Raw genomic sequence first — 17,149 nt, forward strand, 5'->3', positions numbered from 1 at the left:
GTGAAGTGAATAAGTGATATTTTTGTAAAAATTATAATTTAAAAATAAATGATATACAGTACTTTCTATTCAGCTAATGCATGAAGGTAAACCCAGTATATAAAAATAAATCAATAATTGCATATATGGTTTATGATTTTTATCTCAATTTCAAATAAATATTATTACATTGCAATTAAGAACAATTACACACTACATGTAACTGGTATTTAAACTGTAAAATGATTCAGAGAATGCAAACCCAGTACACTGAAGTAAAACATACTAGTACAGCCATTTTAAAATTTTTATTTATACATACAAATTTATATTACAAGTATATACGTAGATATATTAATTTCTTAAGAACCACAATAAAAATAATTGATATTTTTCAAATATATTAACTTCTTTAAAACTGTGTGTCACATGCAAAAAGCTAAAATAATTCCTTTGATATTAAAATGTAATTAAGTCACTTTCTTATAGATTACTATAATACAAGTACCTCATACAGGCATACCATGTACTAATATATTCGTAATTATAACCATTATAAAAAGCTTAATTTCTGCCCAGCTGTATAGGGGCAGTCCCTCCCCCCAGGCTTTTCTGTTTTCTCAGTTTATAGAAAGTTATCTTACAGTATGTAATTTCTATCAATCAGAAGTAGTTGCACAATGTAGGACAGTACTACATGAAGAAGCAACGGAATAAATGAACAAGCCAGTTTCAGAAAACAGAAAAAAAAATATTCAAAAATGTGTATAACCAGAATAGTGATTTCGTGAATATCACCAAAAATATGGTCCAATGATTTTAATATATGCTTATTAAGCTCTGGTAATACGTTTTTGTATTTTCTGCAGCTGCAGCCATGACTTTTGTAATGGACACACCCCGAAATCCCTCTTAGATCTACAATTGCTTGTAAAATTAAGAAACCTTTTTCCTCCTTGTTTTTTGTTTACCCCACTTTGCACAAGGGCATATAAATCAAAAGTGTTTTGATACTTTACTGACTTTTGAATTTATTTATTTATTTTTGAATTTATGCAGTGGCAGATCCAGAGATATTTTCTGACAGTCCTCCAAATCATCTTTGTTGATCCATCCTCCATTTTTCAGCATCTTGCGAGAGAAAAAATTAGATGCCCGTCAATGTAAAGATGAAAAATTCTAACCATTTTCCATAAGACCCAGAAGATGCATGGCCTTCATCTGCTCCTGAATTGTATCTTAAGATTTTTTTTCCTATGAGTAATGAAGCTTTGACTCTTTATTAATGAGTCCTTATCTCAGGACAGGGTTTTCCTTGTCTCCCTCTCAAAGTGTCCCAATACAGACCACAATGCTAAAATGTGAAAAGTCCCTTATAATTATTTCAATAACTGCAATTAACACAATGCTTTCTTGTTGTCACAACTAACACAATCTACTCCCTTTTCCATGTCTTGATGAGAAATATAATGTAAGCTATGAGTCTGTAGCCAACAAGCAGAGCCACCAGGAGAAGAATATTCCTTAAAATGTTCTCCTGTAATATAAAAAAGTAAAATGACAATTTTTAAATTTAAAAAGGGAGATTAAACTGTAATGGGTTCAATGATTACTTAACTCCTGGGTAATGTTTTTGAAGAGCTATAGAGCTAAATTTTCTACATAATTTTAGACAAAACTCTCTCTCTCTCTCTCTCTCTCTCTGCACTGAAGCTGTAATGGTCCATTACTTATATATTTTTATATCATCAGAGTGGAATTTTTTCTCCATTCATCTTTTTTCTCATCCTCTCTCTCTCTTTGTCCACTTAATTACCTCCTTGAAGCTGTAGTAGTCTATAATGTCTTGCCCTGTTCTAAATGCACAGCTTGTACCATTATGACACACTAAAATCAAAAAGTTTGAAATATATACTAACTTGTTCACCATACCAAGCCTGTACAACTTCTTAATAAGCTCACAGCTCAATAAAATGATTCTTTATAATACATTGTATGTCTCTGTTCTATATGAAAACAATGTTCATGGTCTCTAAGAAAACATGATAAAAAGTTACATGCATTTTCAACTTATGTATCAAAATAACTAGAATCAAACAACATTTTGATCCAACATCTACAGATCTTGATCATTCCACGTCTGAAAAACAGTACTTATTAATAATTGTAAGCCTTAGGTAATGTACGTCAACTAGTTGCAACACCAACTGTCCACTGTACGCAATATACAAGAGCATATAATTATAATAAGGCGCAGTGGACGACAAGTAGTTGGCTGCTGGGGCTTTGAACAATAGGATATTGCACCGAAATGTATGAAAACACAGGCAATAAATTTTAAGCCTGTATATGAAATACCTGTACAAGTGCAATTATCCTATTATTTGAAGTGCCAGCCATAATAAAATATTATAACTTACAAATGGTGTCCACATTTCTCCACTGAACAACTGTGATGACCTCATTGGAGTACGGGAACCAGGACATGTAGTTCAGCCAGATAAAGTACACGGGTACACTACTGCAATTCGGTGAAGAGAAAAATGAAGAGAATATTAATTTATTTTTCTTATAGTCTTTTAAATATTTTCTTTTAATTCCCCATGATCAAAATTGAACGAATTAAAATGTCTATAAAAAGTCTCTTTAAGTCTTTTAAGTATATCAAAAACTTAATATACATTTTTAAAAAATTTTTGGAAATAAATTCTGGCTGTGTTTTTCCTCCAAAGAGGGCAGCACTTACTCCTGATTCAAGAAGAACCCACCAAACAACATGAAAGGAATGAGCAGAGGTGGAGCTAATGCCAATGCCACAGTCAGCGAGTTAGCAGCTGTGGAGATAATGTAGCCTAGAAATAAAATGAATGGATATAAAAAAATTAATAAAATATTAAAATATGTTTAGTACCTAGGGTCATTTATCCACAAAACAGTAACATGTTCACACAATTTGTTGCCATGCTCAGCTTATCTATGGTTATTATTATTATTATTCATACTTCTATTATTTTTAAAAGGTTTTGTAATAATGGACTCATTTTAAACATAGTATCTCACAGTGACATAAAATGACATCCATTTTTCATGCCCCCCCCACCAAACCAATGGCATAAATTTAATATAGAGGAAATGAAACATAGACATAAACAATATTTGTCAAATTCTTACCGAAGGACACTGCACAGTTTGCCACCAGGATGAGCACAGCCATGTTGAATAAAAACTCCTCTCCCCCAGGATAAAGACCTACCATCCAGTAGGCTATAGCGGAGAATATCAACGGTGTGATCACATAGCTTGGAAACTATAACAAAATTTGCAAAAATTGTACAAAAATTGTGTTTTTTTATGACAAAAATTATTTTAGTAGTTAATTGTTTGAAAGCTAGTAATTTAAGTTGCTTTTAACTTTTACTGTAAAATCATGTTATACGAATATTTTAAGTTTAAAATCCATTTTAAATGTTAAGTAGGCATTACATAAAAACAAGTACGGCAGGTATTTGAGAACACAGTTTCAAAATATATAAGGATTAAAAAAGTGAAAAGAAGAAATTAATCTATCTGGGCATTAATTAGAAAAGAAATGAATGCTTGCTTGCTTTGGCAAAACAGCGAGATTGCAATTAAATGAGAAATTAGAAAAAAATTTATTGAGCCAATGTGGCTGTAGTAAAATCTCTCCACTACCTCAGCAAAAGTCTTGCATAGAAAATAGACATCTGTCCTGTACATGCCATTGTTGTGGTCTCTTTTGAACACTGGAATTTCTAGAGGAAAAGTCTGAAAAAAAAACATTAGTAAGTAAGTAATCGATAAATATTGTTGTGAAGAATCAAACTTATCAATACTATCAGATATTGATAAGTGTTATCAATAACAATTATTCATTAATGTAAAATATCTAAAATAAAAATTTTAATATTTTTGTATGCTCACAATGTCTCCTTGGGCTTTGAAAAAAAATTTAAAAGTATCATTAAGTAATAAAATTGGAATAATAATAATAAATATTAAATTTATATAAACTCATATCAATAAATGTCCTTTACTTTTTAGTTTTTTTATTAAGAAAAGAAATGACTGACAAAAGATGAAACAGCACAAAAAAGTTGAAACTTACATTGATAACAGGGAACATGTTAGCAAATGAATTATTTGTTAACAACAAGAACATCAGACCATTGATGTTTTGAACTGCAGACTGGTCATAATACCCTTCATTCTTATCTGGTTGACGTAAATATATGAGGCCCAGTAGTACTGCGATGAACTGATAATATAATATAATATAATATAATATAATATAATATAATATAATATAATATAATATAATATAATATAATATAATATAATATAATATAATATAATATAATATAATATAATATAATATAATATAATATAATACAGAATGGGCTTAATTACCAAAAATTAAAGAGCCAAGGAGAACAATTTTCTTTAATTAAAAAATAATAGGGCATGGTACACACAAAAAAAAAAAAAGAAAAAAAATTACTTGCCTCTGCCAAGTTTTTCTGCTTATTTTTTTTTCATGGATTGAGAAGGGTGTCTGCAGTGCCTACCATATCCACATATAAAAGACAGAAATACTAACTTACTATGCTCTGTATTGTTCGGATCCTGTAAGCCATAGGATCTCGTACCATAGTCAGCCAGGAGCGCCAAAATACGGCACGGAATTGTTGAAACCAGTTTGCTTTGTATCTGACAGAGTGAAAAAATTAATCAATTAATTAATTAATTAATTAATCAATAAAATATAACAACAAATGAGTTTTCTTATGATAATGTCTTTGGGAAAATATGATCTGATCAACAATTGATTTTTAAGTTACATTTATGCTATTATTGTGTAAATTTAAAAAGAAAAAAGACAAAATTTGATGGTGACTGTGAAATAAATCTGCAGATGAATTGACAGCAGTTTGTTTAATAAAGCCAAGACTTCAAATCTGGAAACTCATTTTATCAGAAATGAGTGTTGTTATATCATATGATATTATTCACATGTAAACATGAACTTTATCTACTTACACAGCTTTTCCAGATATCGCTGCATCAAGCTGAAATCAAATTGAAATAATCTTTTGACTACATGTGTTGTTAGCAATAAGAAACTTTGTTGTGGCTGATATCAGTTATGAAAAATAATCCAAATATATGCTTATAGTAAGTTATATATCATATAACAGTGAAGTAAATAAATTATATTAAAGTAGAAATTGATTCTTGAATTATAGTAATTTAATTTTCAGTGAAGAATCCTGACCAAAAGAATAAATTAATAAATATATAACAACTGAATATTTCCAATGACAGTTAAGGACAGTCTAAACCACAGAAAAGTGTTACAGTGTCCTCGTCGTGAGATTGTGTACTGTTCTTACTATCCATGTTTTTAATAAAGTATGGTAAGTTTATTTACGAAAAAGTTATCTCCATTCTCCTTTCCTTGTTCTGCCATGTTGTCTTGAATTGCCTTGGAAAATGGACTGGCATCATAACCATCACAGATTTCCTGTGAAAATGGAAGGTGGACTTAATAAAGGTTTTGTCATCTTTTTTTCCTCACTTCATGCAATACTTAATTATGATTGTAAAATATAGTATATGTTAACTGATGCAAAATATCTTCGATACACTTTTAAGTTACTCTTGTGATTGAAAAAAAGACTGATGAATTTCACTTATGATTTTAAAAATTAAAAATTGACAACTCCAAAACAGATTAATTGATTATTCTACAACTTTCACACCAGTTTTGATTCAACCATAAGCTTTTCTAGGTAATAAAGGGAATATTGCTGAAATATTGCAAAAAATTTTGATATATGTATCTTTCTTCTTTCTTTTCGCAGCTCGTATATAAAACTCTTACATGCTTTTATGTCTTTATTGACATGCATTAAGGCGTACTGGTCATACACGTATATAAAATTCTAACATGCTTTGTATGTATTTAAATTAATGACATGTAATTATCAAGACATGCTGGTCATTCACCATCCCAGACCAGGACAGACCAATGCCCATACTTACATTAACCCTCTGTTTGCAAGTGTCCACTTGTCCAGGTTTAATGGCCAGTGTATGGATGAAATGGTCAGCTGGGTTGAAGTTTGGCGGACAGGTAAAATTCAATCTAAAAATGAAGACATAATTCACATAGCAAGTTGAAAATACAGACTTACGATTATATTTATATTATTCCTTGGAGTTATTATTATTACCATACTATGTCACTGTAATTGCAAGAGCTGCAATTAAATGAATTGCGTTGTTTTCAGTGTTTGAATTCTAGATACTTTTAATGTACAGAAGATTTAAGAACCTACTGCATGCATGGTACATTTTTCACTTTCAAATACAAGGGTTTTCCCACAACAAAAAATAAATTGATAACTCATTATTATTATTATTATTATTATTATTATTATTATTATTATTGTGAATAGATTTTTTATATATTCTAAATAGTGAATAACAAATATTAATGAAAAATGTGCTATAAAAAGTTTCTTTACATGCAAATACTATGGAAGATGTATGGCAACTTTTTTTTTCTAAACTTAGGCCTGATTTTACCCCATCCCCTCCACAGTGATTCATATCAAAATCCTAGAACTGCAAGTTGTCAGTGTCTTTCAACGTTGCCTAGATGTTTACTTACTCTTGAAAAAACTTAAAGGCCCCAGCTGTAGGTCCCATGTACGCCACACGACCCTCTGCTAACAGTAGAAGTCTGTAACAGATAAAATGTTGTTGAAGTTAAACAATTTTTCATAATATATTAAAATCACAAAATGTTTATCATAAAACTTACTCAGATTTATTTATTTATTATTTTTATTTACTTACATTACACAATTAAGCCAATTTATTTACTTACATTACACAATTAAGCCAATAAAAAAAACTTACTGGTCAAACATGGCAAACACCTGTGAAGAAGGTTGGTGAATGGTGCAAAGAATCGTCTTCCCCTTGCGCGCCATGGTTTTCAGGGTGTGTACAATACTCTCCGCCATGAAAGAATCCAGGCCTGATGTAGGCTCATCACAAAACATCAGTGGAGGGTCAGTCAGTGCCTGAAAGGGTTTTCATTTTTAAATTTTTTAAAGACAAAGGTACTTTTTAGACCGAGTTGTGTACTTAAGCAGTAACATTTGTATCTGCAGTGCTAAGGTCCAAAGAAAACATTACCAACAGATCTGAAAAAATTGAGTAATTAGTGTAATTAAAATTTAAATTGCTCTCACCTCAGATGCAAATGACAGCCTTTTCATTTCTCCACCAGAGATCCCCTTGATTCTTCCAGGAATTCCTATCCTGGTGTCTGCACACTTGGACAGTCCAGTCTGACAAATAAATAAATCAATAAATAAACAATGGCAAATGTGATCAATAAAATTTTAGCACACAATTATTGTGTAATGATCAAGTACCATTAATTGTTGTATGCAATGACCTAAACTTGGTCTAATAAATTTTTTTTAAGAATGAAATAAAACCATACAATACAATACAATGCAATGCAATGCAATACAATATAATAAAATACAACACAAAATTAAATAAAACTATACAAAATGAAATAAAGTAAAATATTTCATTACCTCCTCAATCACTTCTTCCACCCTGTCCATTCTCTCCTCAAAGGGCACTTCTCTATCCATCCTCAACTGAGCCTGGAATGTTCATGACAGAATTAAATCGAAATAATATTCTCATTATATATTTATACATTCTTTTAAAGAAACATTCTTCTGTGAAGACTTTGAAAAATTTGCATTACATTGAACTATTGATTATTTTGCAACATAAGGTAGTACATTGTATATAAACATGATAGTCTTATGCTAGCTTTGTTATAAGTTTAGATAATTTATCAACTTTAAAATAAAAATTATATTTTGGTTGTATAAAACAATTGGCATAATTACTTGGAACTGCAAGTGCTCCCTGACTGTGAGAACCCCAATGAACAAATCCTCCTGTTGAACATACACAGAAACATTAGTGATGCCTGGTCCAATGACCTTGCCGTTGACCTTGACTGTCCCATCTACCACTAGGTTTCCACGGTTACGGTATGTCAAGACATTCATAAGGGTAGACTTTCCTGCTCCACTGTAGATGAAATAAATAAATAAATAAATAAATAAATAAATAAATAAATAAATAAATAAGTGATAAAGACAGAATAATAACAGGAGCATAAGCCTAAATACAATTTTTACTTTATAAAAAAGTATAATGTTAAACTGCTTTATCTGACAAAGTTCCCAAATTCAGATAGGCCTACATCTTTCTCATCTATCACACACCTTTCTCAAGACTCCTGTTTATTTTTTATTTTTAATCTTTTATTTTGAAAGGACAGTGCATTACAGGGGCGGATCCAGATATATTTTCTGACAGTCTTCCAAATTATCTTTGTTGATCCATTCTCCATTTTTGACCGTCTTCCGACAGAAAACATTAGATGCCCGACAATGTAAACTTGAAAATCTGACCGTCTTCCGGAAGACCCAGAAGACGCCCTAAATCCGCCCCTGCATTAATATATGTAAAGATTGAAATAAATTCAACATGCTGACACTGAAAATATCTGAAGGCATACAATTATTAGATCATTAGATCTTTGTACAAAAGATCCTGGGAACTTCAACAATTTCCCCTTATAAAGACATTTTATCAATGAATTTAAAAATGGTACATCTGACAGAGTAACTGATTAAAGGAAAGAAGTTGAAAGTCCTAGAAAAGTTAGTATTTTGCTTTATAAAGATTTTATGCTCAGTGTACGCTTTTTACAAACCTAGCTCCAATAACTGCTAATAGGGAACCTGGTTTGACACATCCATTCACTGAAACATGAAAAAAAAGTAATCTTTAATAATAAAAAAACAATAATATTTCTATCATTATTTTTTTATATTATCAAACTTTGTCAAAATCTCAATGACACAATGCCACAGTTGCCAGCCTTCAAAACTACAAAAATACAACAATAAAAATTCAAATGATGCTCATAATGATAGAAATTTTATGGGAAAAAAGTTAAACTTACTGTATTACTACTATGTGAATGGAGACAGCCTTGTAAGCTTGAAAAATTATCTTTCTTGTATAAAATATATACTGGATATCCTTACCATCCCTCAATATGTGTTTAGCCGTGGCCCCGGGGGGTGGACCCCGACAACAGGGTCTACTCTTTGGAGGAATGTAAACATTAACATTGTGCCATGTCAGTGTTATTTCTTCTGAATTCCCCGTCATACTCAGGGTACGTTTGATGGCACTGCTGTAGTTACCTGATGGTGGGATTGATCTCAATTATTCCATTACAAACTTTCATTTCATTTTTTTAATTAAAATCTCCTAGATTGAGAATGTAATTGTCAATATTTTAGTATGCATAACAGCCAAATGATCCCATGCCATCTTAAGGTTTCCCTTTTTACGTTTTTACTATTTTTTTTTTTACTTCATTTTACCAGGGAAAAATATTCTCTTTGGTTTTAATTTCCAAAAAATCATTAGCACCTGATCAAAATATCTAAATTTTCATACTTACGACTGAATTCTTACTTTTTCCATTAGAAAACAATAACAAATGAAAAATCTACCCAAAAATCAACTCAGATTATTTTTAAAATCACCCAGATTATTTTTAAATCGGAAGTAATGGGATTATACAAAACATCAGAACAGCCCTCACCTACAGAAGAGTTCCGTGATGACGGTCGCTCTGTCGGCATGCTGCCGTAACCATTGAAGGTGATGGTGTGTGTGTCGCCATTTTGATGATGATGCAGCAAGGATTGCTTGGGGTCTGTATCTTCCTCCATCATTGTTGCAGATTATATGTTTTGGCTACTTTACTATTTATACAAATGAAAAGAAATAATTAGATCAATTGTGTTAGTAGTACCTGGTATAGCCTACTGGTTGGCGAGTCATTTCTACAACAAGAGTCCAATTAAGAAGAAACACAGAGTTGGAGTGCTTTGCAGAAAATTGGTCAATGTTTAAAGTGTTTTTATTTTCAAAAACTGTAAGGAAAGATGTGTAAGCTAAATGCACTTGCTCTGTTAAAAAATCGTGACCTAACACATTGCCTATAAAGAGCACTGCAATAAGGCCACTGAAAAAAAATTAATGAAATTATAATACTTTTCTTCCATATCCTATACCCAGGTTTTATATCAGTGGCGGATTTAGGGGGGGGGGGGGAGTCAGAGGGTCCTCCCCCCCCCCCCCTTCGATTTCTAAAAAAAAATCACACCAATGGTTCCCTCTTAAAATTGGACTTTTGACTAGCTGAATCATATTTCTTAACCAGGGGCGGATCCAGGATTATTTGAAGGGGGGTCTGCGGATGCGAAGCCGCCCCCCCCCCCTCTACTTGACTTGGGGTTTCGGCCCCCGCTGAAGGGCCCAGAAAATTTTTGGTATCTTAGAGGGTGAACGGTGCCATTTGGTACGACCAGAAATCGAAGGGAGGGGTCAGGACCCCTTAACCCCACCCCCTCTAAATCCGCCACTGTAAACTTAACCAAATGGCAGCGCTTGTCCTCTAAAATACCGAAAATTTTCGGGCCCGCTAAAGGGCCCCGGGCCTCACGCCAAGGAGTAGGGAGAGTCGGTTTCGCATCCGCGGACCCCCCCCCCCCCCCCCTGGAGCCGCTGCTGTATATTTCTATAATATTCTGGAATAAGGAACAGGAATGAAAAACCACTTGTTTTACCACACTTCACTCTTTATGTTGCAGGGGAGAAAAAATAACAGGGAAGACATCCCAAACGGAACAATATACTAGTTCTTAACTGTCCAAGGAATATTTTGAAAATTAAAAAAATAAGAACTAAAAACTTACCTTTTTAAGTAATATTACTCTTTTGGAAAACTCACTTAAGACACTAAAACTTATCATGGAAACAGCAAAGACTGTTATATGTAAACTACTGGAGCTAAAATTTTACACTGGTAACAAGCAGGAACAAAGGTTCATAATTTTATAACCTTCCTATCAGATTTAAGATAACACTCAAAGATACAGGCATGACTTCCCTATATTTGACGTGTACTGAACTGCAGGGTCAGGTGCATAGGCAGCAGATTTTATGTGTGTGTGCGTGTGTGTGTGTGTGTGTGTGTGTGAGGGTGTGTTGGGGGGGGGGGCAGGAGATGAAGTGTACGGTAACCATTAGAAAAAATAGTAACAGGGGGCAGGAATTATTTTTCTGTGCTTACAACTAACGAGGTTGAAAAAAGTTGGCACGGGTGCCCGTAGCTACCACCGTCAAGAGCCACATACCTAGCATCGACCTAGTCCTATGTACTTCCACCTTTATCATTTAATGATACTATCTGGATGATCAGTAAATTAAGGCTAGTGTTCCCTTTTCTTTCGGGGACATCTCGATAATCCGAATTAAGGTTCACTAGCCCAAGGTTCATTTGTCCTAAAAATCATAATCGCGCTCCTCTGATGAATTTATAATTATTTGCCAGTACACTATACACTTATTTGATGCATTTATTAGGACTATATCGAACCTCTTTCTATGACCTTTTCATTTACACATTCCTATCCCCTGTACAATAGACCATGTATCTTTTAAGTGATATACACGTCATACAAGATATATATATTCCTCTACCAGGACAACAGGCCGATTTTTTATTATATTCACAGATATGGCTCTGACTTATTTGCACTTTTCTCTTCTGCACAGAACTGACAATTTTACTATGGGCGCATTCAGATTCTCACATCGCACGAGCTGGGTCGGTCCAGCTCTGCTGAGATTCTCACTAAAGTGGAATCAGTGAAATCGGCAATATCAACACACAATAGTTAATTACCCCCTAGCTCGAGGAGGTGTTATACAGTTAAGCTGTTTCAATAGCTGGAGCTACCCAACTAGTGCAAATCTGAATGCAATCTTAAAAAGACTCAGTGGAACACATGAATCTGTCCCCCCCCCCCCCCCCCCCCCCCCCCCCACCACCGCCTTTTCAATGGAAAATTTTCCCATGTCCTACTTACTGACCTGTGCATCAATGTCATCAAGTTCAGGATCCCTAGCTCTCACCCGTTGATGGACTTTGAGTGCGACTATAATGCCCGCATATGAAGACACATATACTACTTATACACCGTGATAGCGAGTTGAACTCGTCACCAAGTGGTTTTATGTGTTAAACATTAACCTAAATACAGGCAGTGGTTTAAACACAGACGGCAAACAATTTGGGGCAATGTGCATTGTTATGCTAAGGCAATATTGACATGACCTGCAATGCAAAAGACTTGTCTGTATAATGTTTGGGAAAAAAAAAACTTTCTAGAAAAATGTATCGTTATATTTGCACTCTGCACAGGTTATTTTAAGAAGGGCCGGTACCATTTATTTATTTATTTATTTATTTATTTATTTATTTATTTTTGTATTATCAGATGTAGATGTAAAATGTATCATACCAAACTGTAGGCAAATCAGACCCTCTGTTTAAAGTTTGTTTCAAAAAAAAAAAAAAACTGTTTTATTATTAATTAACTGGTGACGTAGATCTTCGTCTTAAAGAGAACATAGAACTTGCCTTCAACTATCGGTGAAAATTGTTCATATGATACATAAGTTACTGATACAAACGTGAACAAAAATATGAAGATGTTATTTTCTTATTTCATTGATTGTTCTCTGTTTCTATGACTTTGTGAGTGCGTGTGACTTTGTATATGATAGCACGCATGCTTTTACGGCGCTCTTTCTTCTTTCTTACGTTAATTTGAGACATACGTTACCGATATATACGTTACTACGAAGCCTGTAAATATTTATTTATTCTATTTTCATTGGTTGTCTTTCGGTTTGTGGGCCAACACTTATGCCTTAATGTGACATTAAAATGAAAAAAAAAACGAGACAAAAATATTTCTAACCTTCAACTATCTGTGAAAATTATTCATCTGATTCATACGTTACCGATATGTTCGTAACCAAATAATATGAAGGTGTTGTTTTTTTATTTCATTGTTTACTCTCTCTTGTCGCGACTCTGTCGTTGCGTGCGACGTTGTATATGTGCGCACGCTTGTTATTACGTCGCTCATTCTTCTTTGTTACGTTAAAATGATACATACGTTACCAATACATACTTTTCCATGAAACGTGTAAATAATTATTCTATTTTCATTGGTTTTCTTTCGCTTTGTGAACCAACACTTATGTCTTTTATTTGTGTTTCATTAAAATAATGTTGACGCACAAAAGGAAAGACAACCAATGAAAATAGAATAAAAAACATTTACACGCTTTATGGTAACGTATGTATCATTTTCACGTAACAAAGAAGAATGAGCGACGTAATAACCTGCGTGCGCACATATACAACGTCGCACACAACCACAGAGTCGCGACAACAGAGAACAAACAATGAAATCAGAAAACAATACCTTCACATTATTCTCTAACGTATGTATTATATAAACAATTTGAACAAACGGTTTCAAGTCAAGTAATCTTTACTTGCCCTGCATTTCCTTCTTATTTTAATGTACAGACTTGACATTTAATATGGAATATTTTAGTTTCGAAGGTGTGTGTAGGTAGAAATGCGTTCTTTTTTCAAAAAACTAAGATCTCATATAAGATATGTGAATGGAGAAGTGTGTAGTCAGGTGTGTCGCTTCCAATTAACTGAATACCAGGTTTGTTACGCTGCTGCATTATGTAATATGAAGTAATTTTATTGGGTAGTGCTCCTTTGGGCAGGTCAAAGCTTGGCTTTGGCAAAGCACGGTTCTGTCAGAAAAGTATCCATATGTCGGCAACTGCTGCATAGAAGAATTTGAAATTTTGCATGCAAGTGGTCGGTTTTGCAGTGTGTAAAATGAGCTATGCAGTGCTTTGCAAGTTTGTTAATCTGTGGCAAAATGGCGCGAAAAAGACAGACATTGCCAGACAGTTAATTGCGCCAAACGAAACGGTCCGCACAGTTTTATAGAGTAATGCCCAGACTGATGTACCTACATAGAGGCCACACCCAATGTATTAAAATCTTACCACCAGAGTATAGGACCCACTGTCTTTCAGGATATGCTGTTGCAACTAAACAAAAACCACCCAGTCCGTTCAGAATGAGGGGTAAATTGCCACCAAAACGCATTTTTCAAGGCCCTTAGCGAACACCAAACTGGTTTTAGCAGGTTAGAATACCAGACGACCTCCGAGGAACCCACTGTAAACAGCAAAACATCGTTGTATGTTTCTCTAATGAATTAGGGACCATGATCGTTTCTGGGTTGAACACTGAAACCTCGTGGCTTTCTTTATTGAGGTCAGATTTCCCCTGTACCGCTCAACTAGTCAAAACAGAGTTTACAGACATCAAGAAAAGGCCAACGACGAAGTGTGTGCCGCCTCTAAAGTGACTTAGGTCAATAACAGCGGCAGTATTTGAAGTGGACACCACATTGGTGCCAAAACACCAATGGCAGTCATCGACGAAAACCTGAACCAGATTAAATAAAGGAATAATCTGGGAACCACTTGACTATCATTTGATAGGGGGCACCTTAAGAACAATTTTAGGTTGTACGGTGGGATTGCCGGTTCACACAGAGCACTTTTAATAACAGATTACTTAGAGAACCAAGGGAATGAACAGCTACCCTGGTCATCAAAACCGCCATATTTGAACCACGTAGACAATATGTGGGTAGGCCATTACTCGCCAAATGAATGGCCTACATGTCCTACAACAAAACTGGGCCAAATAGGACAGATTTCGACCGATGCCTGGAATGTTATTCCAGATTGAACTCTAAAAACATATCCCAAGGAATGCCTTGCCGCTTGAGAGCGCTGGTAGCAGCCAGAAGAGGTCAGGCGTAACAGCGACTGTTACTGTGACTAGACACTGGCATGAGGGTCCTTTGTGGAGCGTGTAACTCTTTTGCAGACAATAATTTGGAAAATATGGAGATCCAAAATATCTCATTTAATGGTTGTCGTATGAAGTAGAAAAGGCAATGTGTTTTTGTTTGCTTCTCTGGCGAATTCCATTAATGAACTGATGTCACAATGACATCAAAGAGATAATTAAAAGTTATTAGAACACGATTTTAATCCTTATTTTCATTTATCAGTCATTAAAATAGGAAAAAAACTGATGAAAAATGATTTGGAAAAAATATTCCATATTAAATGTCAAGTCTGTAGTATGCCGTAAGAATAAGGCGTTTGCTCATAAAACGGACAACAAACAATAAAAAGAAAAGTATTTACACGCTCCATGGTAACTATTTTTATTGGTTGTCTTTCGTTTAGTGCACCATCACTTATGTCTTAATGTTACATTACAATAAAAGAAATCGATAAAATTTAGATTTCTTGCCTTCAACTAACTGTGAAAATTGTTCATATCATAGATAAGTTACTGATACATACGTGAACAAAAATATGAAGATGTTATTTTCTTATTTCATTGATTGTTCTCTGTTTCCATGACTTTGTGAGTGCGTGTGACTTTGTATATGTGAGCACGCATGCTTTTACGGCGCTCTTTCTTCTTTCTTACGTTAATTTGTGACATACGTTACCGATATATACGTTACTACGAAGCCTGTAAATATTTATTTATTCTATTTTCATTGGTTGTCTTTCGGTTTGTGGGCCAACACTTAGACTTGCCCTTCAAGAAATCGACGGAAAATAGCTCTTTTTCAAATTTGAATGGGCACTGTAGAAAACATATAACAGCTAAACCTCTCAAATTAAGCACATATGTGTGATATCATGTGAAGAATAAGTTCTGTAAATTTCAATCCAAGCAGTTGAGTACATTTTGAGACAGAACGCTTTAAATGTGCAGCAAACCGTAACGCTAATCCCTTCAAGATCTCGACGAAAACCGGAAGTGCGTCATGACGTCACTCGCTTGTACTTGGAAAGCTGCTGGGTGATTTTCCGATGAGAAATATTTCGTGGCTTATACAAATGGTCGGAAAATGACCATGCAGATTAAAGAAAATTCACTTATCAAAACTGAAACTGCGTAATTACATAGAAAAACATTGTGCATTCCTGACCTCGACTTGTCAGTGTAAACAAAGTGTACTGAACGCATCGCAAGCAAGCACGTGAATGCCGCGTTTGATACTTTGTATCAGACGCTTCATTTTACTTGACAACACATTGTTTATGATGGGCATGACAGGAAATACAGTGCAAAAAACACGCACTTCCGGTTTTCGTCGATTTCTTGAAGGCGTCGATTTCTTGAAGGGCGAGTCTATGCCTTAATGTGACATTAAAATGAAAAAAAAAAAAAAAAACGAGACAAAAAATATTTCTAACCTTCAACTGTCTGTGAAAATTATTCATCTGATTCATACGTTACCGATATGTTCGTAACCAAATAATATGAAGGTGTTGTTTTTATATTTCGTTGTTTGTTCTCTCTTGTCGCGACTCTGTGGTTGCGTGCAACGTTGTATATGTGCGCACGCTTGTTATTACGTCGCTCATTCTTCTTTGTTACGTTAAAATGATACATACGTTACCAATACATACTTTTCCATGAAACGTGTAAATAATTATTCTATTTTCATTGGTTTTCTTTCGCTTTGTGGGCCAACACTTATGTCTTTTATTTGTGTTTCATTAAAATAATGTTGACGCACAAAAGGAAAGACAACAAATGAAAATAGAATAAAAAACATTTACACGCTTTATGGTAACGTATGTATCATTTTCACGTAACAAAGAAGAATGAGCGACGTAATAACCTGCGTGCGCACATATACAACGTCGCACACAACCACAGACTCGCGACAACAGAGAACAAACAATGAAATCAGAAAACAATACCTTCACATTATTCTCTAACGTATGTATTATATAAACAATTTGAACAAACGGTTTCAAGTCAAGTAATCTTTACTTGCCCTGCATTTCCTTCTTATTTTAATGTAGTATGCCGTAAGAATAAGGCGTTTGCTCATAAAACGGACAACAAACAATAAAAATAAAAGTATTTACACGCTCCATGGTAACTATTTTTATTGGTTGTCTTTCGTTTAGTGCACCATCACTTATGTCTTAATGTTACATTACAATAAAAGAA

At 34.0% G+C, this 17,149-nt stretch overlaps 1 protein-coding gene across 2 annotated transcripts; it reads right to left on the reverse strand.

The window, feature by feature from the left end:
* Nucleotides 1-378: 378 nt before the first annotated feature.
* On the reverse strand, nt 379-12,223 carry LOC106173177 (protein white). 2 transcript variants are annotated; one of them, XM_087012413.1, is made up of 20 exons: nt 12,070-12,223; nt 9,731-9,893; nt 9,162-9,323; nt 8,825-8,873; nt 7,947-8,133; nt 7,620-7,691; nt 7,263-7,361; nt 6,925-7,091; nt 6,674-6,745; nt 6,043-6,145; nt 5,429-5,521; nt 5,038-5,066; nt 4,602-4,707; nt 4,106-4,255; nt 3,673-3,765; nt 3,151-3,286; nt 2,726-2,831; nt 2,400-2,500; nt 1,796-1,866; nt 379-1,516 (listed from the first exon to the last, which is right to left on the reverse strand). In XM_087012413.1, exons 2-20 carry the CDS (start codon nt 9,861-9,863, stop codon nt 1,415-1,417), a joined length of 2,031 nt encoding a protein of 676 aa, XP_086868539.1. In that variant the 5' UTR covers nt 9,864-9,893; nt 12,070-12,223; the 3' UTR covers nt 379-1,414. The 2 variants fall into 2 exon arrangements, with proteins under 2 accessions (XP_086868539.1, XP_086868540.1); XM_087012414.1 differs by lacking the exon at nt 12,070-12,223 and adding an exon at nt 10,890-10,907.
* Nucleotides 12,224-17,149: the final 4,926 nt, after the last annotated feature.

The sequence above is a fragment of the Lingula anatina genome, chromosome 5, assembly GCF_051362555.1.
Source record: "Lingula anatina isolate TDL-2025a chromosome 5, LinAna3.0, whole genome shotgun sequence".
Classification (NCBI taxonomy): Eukaryota; Metazoa; Brachiopoda; class Lingulata; order Lingulida; family Lingulidae; genus Lingula; species Lingula anatina.